This window comes from Eleginops maclovinus, chromosome 5 (genome assembly GCF_036324505.1).
Source record: "Eleginops maclovinus isolate JMC-PN-2008 ecotype Puerto Natales chromosome 5, JC_Emac_rtc_rv5, whole genome shotgun sequence".
Taxonomy (NCBI): Eukaryota; Metazoa; Chordata; class Actinopteri; order Perciformes; family Eleginopidae; genus Eleginops; species Eleginops maclovinus.
The window spans coordinates 22,413,308-22,426,390 of NC_086353.1; the positions used below are offsets into that span (position 1 = coordinate 22,413,308).

The window sequence follows — 13,083 nt, forward strand, 5'->3', positions numbered from 1 at the left end:
AATATGTCTCAGTCAAACATCTACACTGCTTTTAAAGTTCAACAACATTGCTAGAATGGCCAAATTACATTTCTTAAAGCAGTTGAACAGTTATTTAACATAAGTCCTAAATGGCCTTTTAAAAAAATAAAGTACTGTATGTAATTACATATAAAATATAGCTCTGTGAATATGTTGATCAATCAAGTGTGTGTGTGTGTGTGTGTGTGTGTGTGTGTGTGTGTGTGTGTGTGAAACATTCCACTGTTTATCCTCAAGACAAAGCGTGGACCTGGCAACACTGAGGGCAGGGAGTTTAAAGCAAGCTTATTGTAGCTTTCTATTTCACTAAGACAAATATAGTACAGCTAGAAACCCAGCCAGTGAGAGCTGTAAAACTGCAAAGAAACAGTAAAGTTGTGTACCTAAACAATGGGCTGAAAGACAGTATAACACTCCCTAGAGCTGAGGGGAACTACAGAGCTGCACAATTGCTTTTGACGCTTTAAGCGACCCCTTTTACATTAGTCATTAAATCAATTATTAATATAAAACTTTGATTGGTAGTGTTGCTTTGTTTAAATCACATTCGGCTAAGCCTGTCTTCCGTGCAAGGATATTTTAAGACGCATAAGGAGTAAACTTCCTGAAATGAACACGATAGGACAAGATTCATGTTTAACGGAAGATGAAATTCGTTATTTGACACAGTTAATTTAACTTGTTCTATATTCACAACAGCAGAGTAATGGGGGGAAGATGCTTCAGCAGGTTTCAAGATTTGAGTCCACATGAGCTTTTTTCCATATAATTTTATTTCCAAAAAGCAGTCAGAGAAAAGTAAGACAAGCCAGTCAAGAACAACAAAACAAATCCCCCAAAGGGAATACAAAAAAAAGCTGATAAAGACAGAAGGCCTGATGATATATACAACAGCAGACATTATACCAATACTTTTTGGTGTTGCAGTACCAGTGAATCACATGACAAACTCATGGTATTCTTCACATCAGATCAAAAACAAATAACAAAATAAAGGTTTTCCTTCTTTTAATGGACAGAGAAATGTACTAAAAGTCAGCTAAGGCACACAGAGCCTCCCCGGAACCAAATAACGGGGGGGGGGGGAAACGTCAGTTCAGAGAAATTTGTGCAACAGTTGCTCAACAATACATTCCAGCAAGAACAACAACAATCTGGCATGTGATTTTCTCTGAGAGGCAAAAAGGACAAGGTTGTTGTCACAGCTGTCCAAAAAACACTGAAACAGATTATGTACTTTGATCAATAAACACCATCTATTTACTCTCTGTGCCCGGTTATTAACACTTCAAAAACTCTTAATGATTCATTTTTACCACATCTGTATTTACATGTACAATACCTTTCTTTTTTTAAAACAATATTTCAATACAAAATACCTATGTACATCTTCATTTGTTAATCATTTTGTTACAAAATAGGACTTCCACATTGACTTACATTTATTTAATTTACCTTTTTCCAAAACTGTCATTGAGCTTACATAATAATATGTATTGTGTGTGATGTAGTTGTTCTGAACAGGGTGGCACTATAAGTTAAAAGGTGGCAGCACGAGCCGACCAGTGAAAAAAACTAAAATGATCCTTTTGAACTCAAACCCCAGAAATAGCTAAGAGGGAAGGAGTGATAGCATTCGACACATCCGACAAGAGAGGCAAGGTGAACTTGACATTAATGAATAGAAATGTATCTTAATTAGCCTGTGTAGAAACACTCACTTAGCCCGTGTGGTGGCTAAACAATGTTGACAATCACAGATTGAACTCTAATTGGCTCCAGATGAAACTTATTTCAAAGAAAAACAAACATATGAGCGCACCTCTTGTTCAGGATGAGTAATAGCTTGTGTCCGGAGATTGTCTCAATGGCGTAACAAGCGTTGATGGTTGATGGAGTAATTTATGCATTTTGCAATCAAATACGATATAATATTCACTGGAAACTGTACATTATGGTCCCAGCATCAAGATCACCACAATCATTCTGAAACTGACTTGAACCATAAAACACCAAAATGCAAAGTTTGTCCTTCAAGTCAGTCGCTGTCCAATGTGTGTGAGGTCTGTTCCCCTTGGCTGCTTGGTGAGGTTGTTAGGTATAACTTGACCTCTGACCCCGCAGGTCAGGGTGGCTTTCTCTTGGCAAACAGCCATGTACGAAACCAAGACAAGAAGATCTATTCAGACAGGACAACACGGACTAACACACAGGTGCGGGCCGTAAAAAGGTACACGTTTGGGGTGTAGGGCCTTTGTAAATAAAGGCGGCTTTCTTTAAAAAAAAATATTTATCATGCTGCCAAGGCAGCGTTGCAGTTATTTAGTCACTGACTAAAAATATCAGTATTAATATAAACTTATAAATAAATAGCGACTAATGGACTCACCCGACCCCCCTTTCTCATTCACACATTTTTTTTGAGACTTCTTGTATAATCTTGTACAACATAAGGTGGAAGAAAGTAAAAAAGATGAGGATTATAACTTTTAAGGTCAGCTCAAGTGTTTCAAGTTGGAGGCATGTCGGTGAAAAAAACAACCTCTTGGTTTTTAGTAAAACAAACCTAAACTATGTGAATGTGAAGTCCTAAAACGCTATTGTACAAAGAACACAAATGAAGCTTTTATGAATTTGCAACACTAAAATGTCTACATTAGATTTCTATTATAATCCAAATAGGTTTCATTATTCTGAAAAGGCCTCTTTTATTTGCATTCTTCTTGTTACTGCAGCAGTTCTACATCCTGATCAGGCACTGAACTGAATGAAGATGTGCTGCAGTTACTGATCTGTTCTACTGACTTACAAACTGAAGTCACCCAACCGTCAGAAACTCTTAGTTTTTAATTGATTTAGTTTAAAAATGGTAAAATACTTCTCCATAAACGGGACATGTAAAATCTAGTATGGCGCTGCATTTGAGTCGTATCAAAATAATCTGATCTGACTGTTTGGGTAAATCTGAACACTCAGATGTTGTCTTATTTTGTTTATGTCGACACAAACTTTAAGGAGGCACGTTGAATTCAGTACCAGGCTTCCTCCTCGTGCATGTCTTACAGCTAAGGCCTTTTTTCTGCAGCAGAGCTTTGTCTGCTGCCAGTGTCACATGACCGCTGTGCCCGTGCAGGGCTTTAAAAGCTGACTTCATAATTCATTCAGCAGCAAAAATAAATGCTCGAAAATTGCAACGTTTGATCACAGTAAAACTCAGCCATGATAAGAAAAATAAATACACTGAGAAACTGAAATAGCAAAGCCAGCATAATCCCCTAAAAGGAGGAACCCCGTGGGAGGATCTGAAAATCATTCCCCTCGCTTTCTGTCCAGACACCCTCGCCAACCTCCCGAGAAAATCCACTTTTTCCTTTGTTTCCCTCTCCTCCAGAGACAGAGGAAGATCACGCTTCCTTCCCCCACTTGCAGCGAACCCTTTAAATAAATAAAAATCAACAGTGAATCTCCTGTGCTGCGGCCTCCTGTCCAGCTGGAGGCCTCGCTGCTACCTGATGCGGCCGTCTGCGTGCGGTGTTCCCATGTGGGATTTGGGGTCGGGGCTCAGGGAGCTCCAAGGGTTCTTAGGGCATGCCTGCATGACAGGGCAGGCGGTGGGGCCCACAGCGCAGACGTCGGCCGCCTCCCACATCTCGCCCACCAGGCTGTCTGACCAGCGCTCAAGCTCGGGTCCGGTCAGGGCCGCGTTCCTCCTGGCCTGCTCCACGTAGCCCAAGCTGACCGGGATGTTGAGCACCGGGTTGAGGCCGTGGAAACTCTGCTCCATGTAGCTGTTCTTTGTAGGCCCATTGTGGAGCTTCAGAGTATCCTCTGGAGAGATGTGGGAAGGAAGAAAGAAAGAGAACAGAGAAGGAGAGGAGTTTCTAATCAGTGGTCAGATGGAGAGAGGAAGGCAAACGGTAAAATATCAAAGCAGAGAACGTGTGTTGCTTAAGTATTATCTGAACTGGTATCTGGGTACTGCTAATTTTGTTGGATTGATTCTCACAAGTACATATCATTCTTTCATGTGGTATTTCAAGCCACTGCGATGCTGACTGTGTGGAAAGGGTCAGACGCGCCCTCATTCTTTCTTCCCATGACAGTCAGACCCCGGCAGGAAGACAGAAAACGTAGACACAATTTCCCCTTTAAAACACTTTCTCCACCCTAAACTCCACTGAGGCTGTAAATTCCTCACTGCTACTCTAACTGGGGCGCTAGCCAGCCTCTCTAAGCACGGCTGAGCAGCGCTTTTCATGCACCGACAGAAAAGATGCAGTCAGACATGAGGTGCACCGCCAGGCAAAGAGATGTCCATACCATGTCAGCTAGCTTTGTGGTGGAAGAGTGTGTTACTGTATACTGTGCATTTGTGGGTGTGTGTGTGTGTGTGTGTGTGTGCGCGCGCGCTTCAGCCAATGCGGGTGGAAGGCCACGTCATAAAGTTTAACTGGCATTGCATGTAGGAGGGAAACCTGGTGCCAGACATGGCAATATATTAAAGGCAGCTGGATGGAATAGCTAAGGGGAACGCACACAGTAAGCAAAGCATGCACTGGATTATTACATAAAGACTACAAAAAACATTTAAAAAGTAGACACCTTTATTCTACTGCTTAAAGTTCGGAAATCTTTTTCTGTAACAATATATGTTAAGGATTTATCCTACCTAATGCCAGCTAGTTCTTATTATGTGTTGGTATTTTAAGGCAATAAGGTATTTAAGGTATTAATATTTACTGAATGCTTACTTTACTGAAGAAGAATCGGAGGATGAAACCCTCTTCAATCGTCACACATACATGCACACAGAACACACAGTGATCTCTGCATTTAACCCATCCAAGTACTAGCAGCAGTGGGCAACTATTGTACAGCGCCCGAGGAGCAATGGTGCCTTGCTCAAGACAACCACAGCAGGGCCCAGGAGTTGAACTGGGAATCAGGTATACAGAACTATTTATTTAACATTTGCTAACGTTAGCCACCACAAGCTACTTCATGTTACTATGTTCATTAGTATCCTGAATTGAATAAAGTTGGATTTTGCTGCTTAAAACATTTTCACTAGCGCGATGACAATTGTATTATTTTTTTGATTCAAAGTTACATATTATACATACGTACATATTCTTTAAGTTTGCAATCACAGTAGCAAAGCAAAAATGCCTGAATACTATTAGTTGAACTTTTTAATCATGTATGAATAGATCTTACTCTCGCACAAAATGGGTCATATGGTCACCTCATTAACTATGATGCATTGTGATGAAAGTACCACTGAAAAGTACTTGAAATTACAACAATAAGTTGCTGATAGACACACATGCATCACTAATCCAAGGACATATACAGTATAATAATATCTAATTCTGAAACAAGACATGATGAGTCTTTTTGATATAAATGAACCGAGCTGGTAGCAGTGTGTCTAATATTTTATCAATCCATTAATATCAACAAATCACCAGTAAAGTACAACCTACCAAATAAATAGACTTTATCTGATCGTACTAATGTTATAACTGAGGTACAACACTATAGAAGATAACAACGTTAGAAAGAAACTCGTAAATTAGCACTGGGTACATTTGTCTCCCCATACGTCAATAAGAAGCCAGAACATATGAACCTAAACAGCCGTAAACCCAGAGATGAATATTTAACTCGCACAACAGCCCGCTGAGGCTCAGGTCGGAGACAAAGGCTGTTTCTTTACTTGTTGTTTGTCTCCGTCATTAAAACGGCTCAGTGAGATTATTAGACGGAGAAAGACCCGATTATTCCGAACCAGCGTCTCTACTCTCAGGTGATTTCAGAGCAAAGTGGCAGCTTACAGTCTTAAACAATGCGATGTCAGCCCTTATCCATGATGCCTGATTGATTTAATTGTTTCATTGTTTTTGGACGGCTAAGTGCGCTGTTGTTTAACACTCTTGTTAAGTGTGTACGACCATCAGCCGGGTTATTAAAGGTGACTTGATGACAAACAACCGGTGTCTGCAGAGACCCAGAGGCTTGATTGGATAGGGTATCAATGCAAATACAAGGCTGTGCGTGAGTGATTGTGTGTGTGTGTGTGTGTGTGTGTGTGTGTGTGTGTGTGTGTGTGTGTGTGTGTGTGTTTGTCTACAGACACTTAAGAGCTCCTATCATTACTTCACCGTCAATGTAAACTATGTTTAGTGTCAATTGAGAGAAGATACTAAAATCAAACACTAAAAAGAATTTGTTCATCAAATAACAATTTCTCCATGTTTAACATCCTGTATTTCAACTATTGATCTAGATAAAGAGGGGGATTTTTGTGTTTCAAAGCTAAAATAAGCCTGTGCCTCATGGGTTCATCATGACTACAAGCAGCAGTGGCTTCTTCTCTAAAAAAGTGACAACAAAAACTACCACTTTTAGTTTAAAATGCCGTCAGACTGTATTGGTTTGAACACTACGTCTGATTTTGTGATGTGTGCAAAATGCAAGAGACCCTTGGGGAAAACTATGTAAGTAATAATACTGCACTGTACAAATGATCAATTACAAGAAGGAGTCATGTATTCAAAGTTGTACTTAAATACAGCAACTGTAATCGCCAAAATGTAGCAAAAGTAACAGTACATATTCTCCAGAACGGCCTCTTTCATAGTGAGTTAATATTAACGTTATTGGAGTATTATTATTATTACCTGTGTCTTCCCATTTTAGTAAGGTTTAGTGGAGTTAAGTTTAAGTATCTTACATCATAATATGAATATAGTATGTTTTACATTGCAACAAAATAAATAAAAAAAACATCCAATTAAATAATTTATAAGACTTCTATAACTACGAATCACTTGGTCATTTTTCATGAAATAGTTTGTACAAAAAATCCATTTATTCTACTTTGATTATTTCCAAAAGAAATCCCATTGAGAATGCTATAGCCTATTGCTCTCAATAAAAATAAATAGCAATGACTTTTTAAAGAAAATAAACTTAAACCAGGTGCGCGAACGACTATACGTGTTAGTAAATATAAGATTAACATCTTTATTTTACTTATACATCCTGGAGAACACAGAGGGGTTTGCAATTGTTGCATTATATAAAATCCAAATATACTCTAACTGTCAAATAAGTAAAATGATCCTCTGATGTGCAGAAGAGTAGAAGTAGTAGGTAGCATCAAATGGAGATATGAAGCAAACTAATGATTATGTATCTGAGTAACACATTAAGTATATTCTTGATGAATGATTATCTGTTGAAGAACAGCACAGCGGTGCCATTATTTGTCCGAATAACAAGATCAATAATCATTTTGTGTTGTGATGAAGCTGCAGAAACAAATGTCGAGGAACACAAAACAGAGGGAGGAATGAATCTCTCACCTTGTCGTATGGGCTGGTGCTTGTTGTAGGTCAACGGGGCGATGAGGAAGCGCATCTCGGCCACGGGGCTCCAGTGGTGCAGGATGCGGACGCTCCACACGCCGGGCCGCAGAGGCTGGTTGAGCGGCGGGCGGTAGTGTGTGAACTCGGCACTGGCGTCGATCAGGATGTCATAGGTTGCCGCAATGACATTAGTGGGGTCGATCCACACGACCGTAACGGTGACGTTGGGCCCCTTGCTCCACTTCTGCATGCCCACCGTCTCGTCCATGGGGCCCATCAGGCCACCGAAGTTTCTGAACATGCGCTCTTTGGCATCCCACTCAGTGCCAATCTAAAACAGAGAGTATATAAGAGTGACAGAATGAGGTGGAGCAAGATATAAATAGATACTCTGTGCATGCATCACCATTTCACGATTAAGATAACCAATATCTGCACCGAATTATTATGGAGATTAATCTCCGGCATGTATTTTTCATCAAACAGCCACACACTGCAGCCCAGCCCTCCACACAGCTGTTATATAACGTCATAATGAGTAGAAGCTGACAGCTCAGATTGTTTCTCCCTGCACGTTTTGAGTCTATTTGTCTGATAGAGCCGTATCCTGAGTATATCTTTTAAAGGGAAAATGAGAGGCAGCCCGAGGATCGCACATGACTAGACCCCGACCATATCCCCTCGGGGGGGGAGGAGATCAAATGCATCCGTGTTTGCTCTCAGAACACATCTCAGAGATCGAAAGAGAGAAGAAGGGCAATAAGCAGCGGGATCCAGCGTGAGCAGTGTTTGTCCTCAACATAAACTGCATAGGAGAGGATTACAATCTGACATCAGTGGGGAAAAAAAACACATACTGACATGATACGCAGACAGCCTATTGACAGAAGAAAAAGGGATGCTAGGAGCAAACTCCCATTAAAAAAAAGGTCTAAGTGCGTTAACAAAGGTAGAAAATGCTGTAGTCTCTGCGACAATTTTGCGGTAAATAAACTGAATATAAAAACGTAACAGATAATACCAAAGTCAAATACTTTTCTTGTGAATATACGAGACATGCAGTGCCTCTGGCTGCAGAATATAGAACTAGCTGCCAGCATGCCGCACACTGGAGCACTGCCAGAGGAACGAGGAGCCAATTTAAGATTGTTACATCCTGCAAGCTTACATAATTAACATTTAGCACACGCATGTTTGTTTAATTTAACTTAGATTTATAGGTCATGTATTTTTGAACTAATGATTTGAGGATAAAGGACATTGAAGGACTTGACAAAAAAAAAAAAGACAGGAAAAAGAAAGGAGAAACAAATGACGGGAACAGCGTGAATACATGAGTATGGCTAATTGCCTATAATGTCTCCATTGCGGTAAAAGCTGTAACTGAACACTTGCTGAACGGAGCTGTATGCAAAATGAGACACGTGGAGGAATCGAGATTGATGGGGGAGATGGGGTGATAGAGAGGGAGGCAACACACACACATGCAGAGACAGTGAACGATGTCTGGGGGTGTTGGCAGAAACGTGAGAATGATGGCGTCTTTAGGAAGCGCTCATCCTTTACAATGGTAGCTGATTAACACACCTCACCCTTCTGGACGATCAATGGCTGACTGGAACTGACTCTGTACTGCATCCTTTGAGGATTGAGATTGCGATGTCCAGTATAAATAGACACTAAACGCATAACTTAGACTGCGAGTGTGTGTGTGTGTGTGTGTGTGTGTGTGTGTGTGTGTGTGTGTCTTGGCCATCCGTGAAAAGACACCTCGCTTTCATCTCAATTATTGGACTGACCTCTGGCCATTTGTGCCCCTTGGACCTTGGATCTTTTCTCTTTAAATTACTGCTCAGGACTCCTGTCTGGCACCTTAGTAGCTCATTACTTTATTCAAGCCTGGCACACGCTAGATCCACCAATTGATTGGCAGCGCTCTTGTTCGGAGCCCCAGAAAGAAATGAAGGGAGTATTGACAGAAGAATCTCACTGTAATCCACTGGGAGAGAGGAGGCAGAAGGCCGACTAAAGTTAGAGTTATGAGAGGGAGATTCTGACAATATTCAAAGGCTGTGGGTAGGAGGGGACCCTCAAGACTTGCTCTTGCTTCTTGCCCAGAGTTTATTCGCCAACAAACGTCAATGAAGTGCATAGTTAATTATGCAAAACTGGTGGAGGAGCAGTTCCTTTTTTTTTAGGGAGGCCAGACAAGTCTTTTTTCACTTTCTTCACCAAGAAACACATATGGAATAAACTGAGGTACAGGCAATTCCTACCTAACAAAGTTTAAAATATATAGAACATATTTATCGACCTATTGCCTTGTTATGCACAGAGCTTGAGGTCCTAAAGCCCACGCAGATCCACAACATTTCAGTTTTTTCCAGCAGTTCTCAGCCTGTGGGATGCTGCCAAATGGCTGAATTGAATTAAAATCTTCGGTCATTTACATAGTTAGTTCACAACTCACAAATATAAATAACTTCAGATAAAAAACTGCTAATTAAATGTACTTCTTACTTTTGAATATCATGTTGCACCAATCATGACTACTAATGGGGCTAGCATTAAGGATAACATATGTTTTCCAGTGATATGCTATTTCATATCTCTATGACAATATAGGTCACAATATAGCTTGTTTTCAGGTAAGTACATAATAATATAATATTTAGAATGGTAAAACCTATTTTTGTATATTCGTGAGTTTAATTCCAATAGTGCAAAATGAAAACAACAGCTGAAATAATGGAGAAAAAATACATACATATTTCAATGCACACACCATTTGTTAATCATATTGAGCAGAGCATTGAAGTGTGAAGTAAAAAAAAACGATATTAATGACATTTTCTCTGGGAAATGTTTTTAGTATCTCATAGTTATTGTAATTTTAGACAACGTTATTGCGTTCTTCTGTAATTTCTAGTTCATTTTTCATCTTTAATTTCAATTTTTTTAATGCATGCTTCTTGAGAAATATGAAGCTTTCTTTGGCTCTTTGCTGTACCTTCTAAAATGTCCCTTCTGTGGGACTGATGAAGGTATTCTGATTATTCAATACCTATTTAAATATCATTTAATCAGAAAAAATCCACTAAAATGAAAATTAATCATCAAAGTACATTTTCGCTCGGATGACGTTCCTTCTGATGTAGTAACACTAAATGGATTGTTTTTAAAATCTAATAGAGATGTGGGAGACATATATGACTCTGAATACATTACATTTGGACTCATTATTTATTTTAGTCATAACTGTTGATGGGAGCATAACACATATTTGCAGTCTATTTTATTTTGTAATGTTGTATTTTGTTATCCTTTTGGGAAGGTAACAGGAAATGTTTTAGTGTAGCTTAAGTTACAAAAGGTTTGGAGTAAATTTGTTTTCAATGTTTCATTCATTCCTTTCTGTGACTAAGGTATCACTGACTTGGTTGAATTCAACATACATCTGCAGGTAATAGACAAAGGCACCAGTAGAGAGAAATCCATTCCTCCAGTATGACGGTGGGTCAAACAGGGATTAACTAATGGTCAATTTCAGTCTCCAGCTAACGATGACCTCCACCCTCAACCTGTCCCTTGCTGCTTCAACACCATAAGCTTTTGGCTTAAGACCAATACCCAATCAAGCCTTATGACTGCTCACCGAGATGGAGGCTTATGACCTTTTTTGCTGATAACTGTGCTTAGGAGAACATGCTTTTGTGGAGGTAATGCTGATCTGGCAACCTTATTATGACCTCTACTTCACGTTTTCCCGTCTCGCTGCCGGCCTGTTTACTCACTTCAACAAATTAGTAATTAATGATTTCAGCAGATTTACCCCTTGTTTGTCCTCTGCTGTTGACCTAAGCACAAAGGAGAAAATGACACGTATATAATGTTACTTTTCCATGCTTCATATTGATTACTCACTTATTTTATCTTCTGCTAAAAACTGTATCTGATTTAATGATGCTCCCATCTCATAATCCACCTGTATTCCTCTTCTTACTCCTGACCCTGAAGACCTTTTCACGACGTCGCCAGCTTGCCGGCGCCAACCTCTCCATTAAATAAGACGGGTCAATCTAATCAGGCAGCAGCAAGGACTGTCCCAGTAGTACATCTGGCCCTACTTACAACGAAAGGGCATCAAAGCCCCTTGAGGCCCCGTTCAGAGGCTGATTAGTGGCACTTTGTGTCAGGGTAATCAAACACAGGTGCTCACCACTAGCATCGGAGCACTCCCCGGGGACACGTTTACGAGACTAAAGGACTGTAAGACAGCGCTTGCTAATAAAGATGCACTGTGGAGCTACGGATGGAGGAAGGAAGGATGGAGGAGAGAGAACAGAATGCCTCAAAACAGAAGCAATAAACCTGCCAAAGAGCAGATGGTTAGCTTAGCTTAGCATTAAAACTAAGCTAATAAAAAAAGTCAATATACTACTTCTACTGAAAACTGCCTATGCCAAGCTCTATTAAAGGCTTAGAAGAGGACATCTGGGTGTTGGGTTTATTGTGTTTACATTATCTAAAAAGAAAATGGAGGATAAAGGCTCGGCTTGAAATAGATCATGTGAAATAAAAACTTAATGAATTTATCTTTTTAGGCTCAGATAATTCAGAACAATTAGGATTTTTTTGCAAAGGATTGCAAAATGGACTGTTATGCAATATTTATTGCAAGGGGTTCAAATAACAATTCTGAAATAAGCTTTGTCCAGGACTGAAAACTATATACCACACAAAGTAATAGCAACATCAGTCAAAAAAATAAATCATGCTTTCTTTAAATGACCACTCTTAAATGAAAGACATCTTGAAGCACATAATATAACATGTTTGAAGCTTTAGCACACAATTTTCACAACACAGGTTTTCGTATTTTGTTAAATTACATCATCCCGTGTTCCTGTTATTTTGTCACTCACTGTTTTATTAACAGTTAGAGCAATGACATTTTTTACCAAAATAGGCTATCATGATTTATGATAATTTGAGTGTTATATTGCCAGGCCAAACAGGCTCAAATCGTCAAATAGGCAACTGTTCTGGTGACATCCACTAGAATAAACCTTCTGGTATAACAGGTCCAAACCATCAGTCAAAGTCAGTCACTGTAAAAGATTTGTCAAACTAAGAATAATATACCTCTCAATGTCAGGGCTGACTTAAGGTGAAATACTAATTTTAACTGTGTGGGCTGTAAGTGGTCCAACAGTAAATCATGCTGTAAAAATGCTTATAAAGGCAGCTGGGAGGCGGCAGCAGAGGAGTGAAAAGAAAGCCATATCTGTCTTCCTTTCTATCTAAAAGAGGACAAGCAACCCATTGTTAAGCCAACCATATGGTCTATCTAGCAAACTCCAGCATATAGAATTAGTGTAAAAGCTTGAATCTGCTTAGTAACTAAAAAAGCGCAGATCCTGCTGCTACGCCGTACTGTCCTGTTGATGCTCTTTCTGTTCGTGTTTCTGAATGACACATGGACAAACTGACTGACTGACAGCCACCACACAGTGGCAGACAGTGAAAGCTTTTCTCAGGCTGAGCAACCAGATAAAAGCCACAGCCAACATCACTTCACTGTCACTCACAATTTTTATAGTCTAGACAGATACAGGGCTTAGTGAGAGGGACCTTCATGGGGCGACTCACCATCTCAATCCCTCTGAGGTCACTTTGAAAGTGCTGG

The 13,083-nt window shown here is 39.9% G+C and overlaps 1 protein-coding gene across 1 annotated transcript in view; it reads right to left on the minus strand.

Annotated features, from left to right (window-relative positions):
- Positions 1-796: 796 nt before the first annotated feature.
- Positions 797-13,083, minus strand: part of xylt1 (xylosyltransferase I) — an 84,257-nt gene continuing 71,970 nt past the window's right edge. The window contains exons 10-11 of the mRNA XM_063882751.1: positions 7,392-7,725; positions 797-3,849 (exon numbers count right to left, since the gene is read on the minus strand). Coding sequence (XP_063738821.1) covers positions 3,527-3,849; positions 7,392-7,725 — 657 coding nt within the window. The 3' untranslated portion in view covers positions 797-3,526. The remainder of the gene's footprint in view (positions 3,850-7,391; positions 7,726-13,083) is intronic.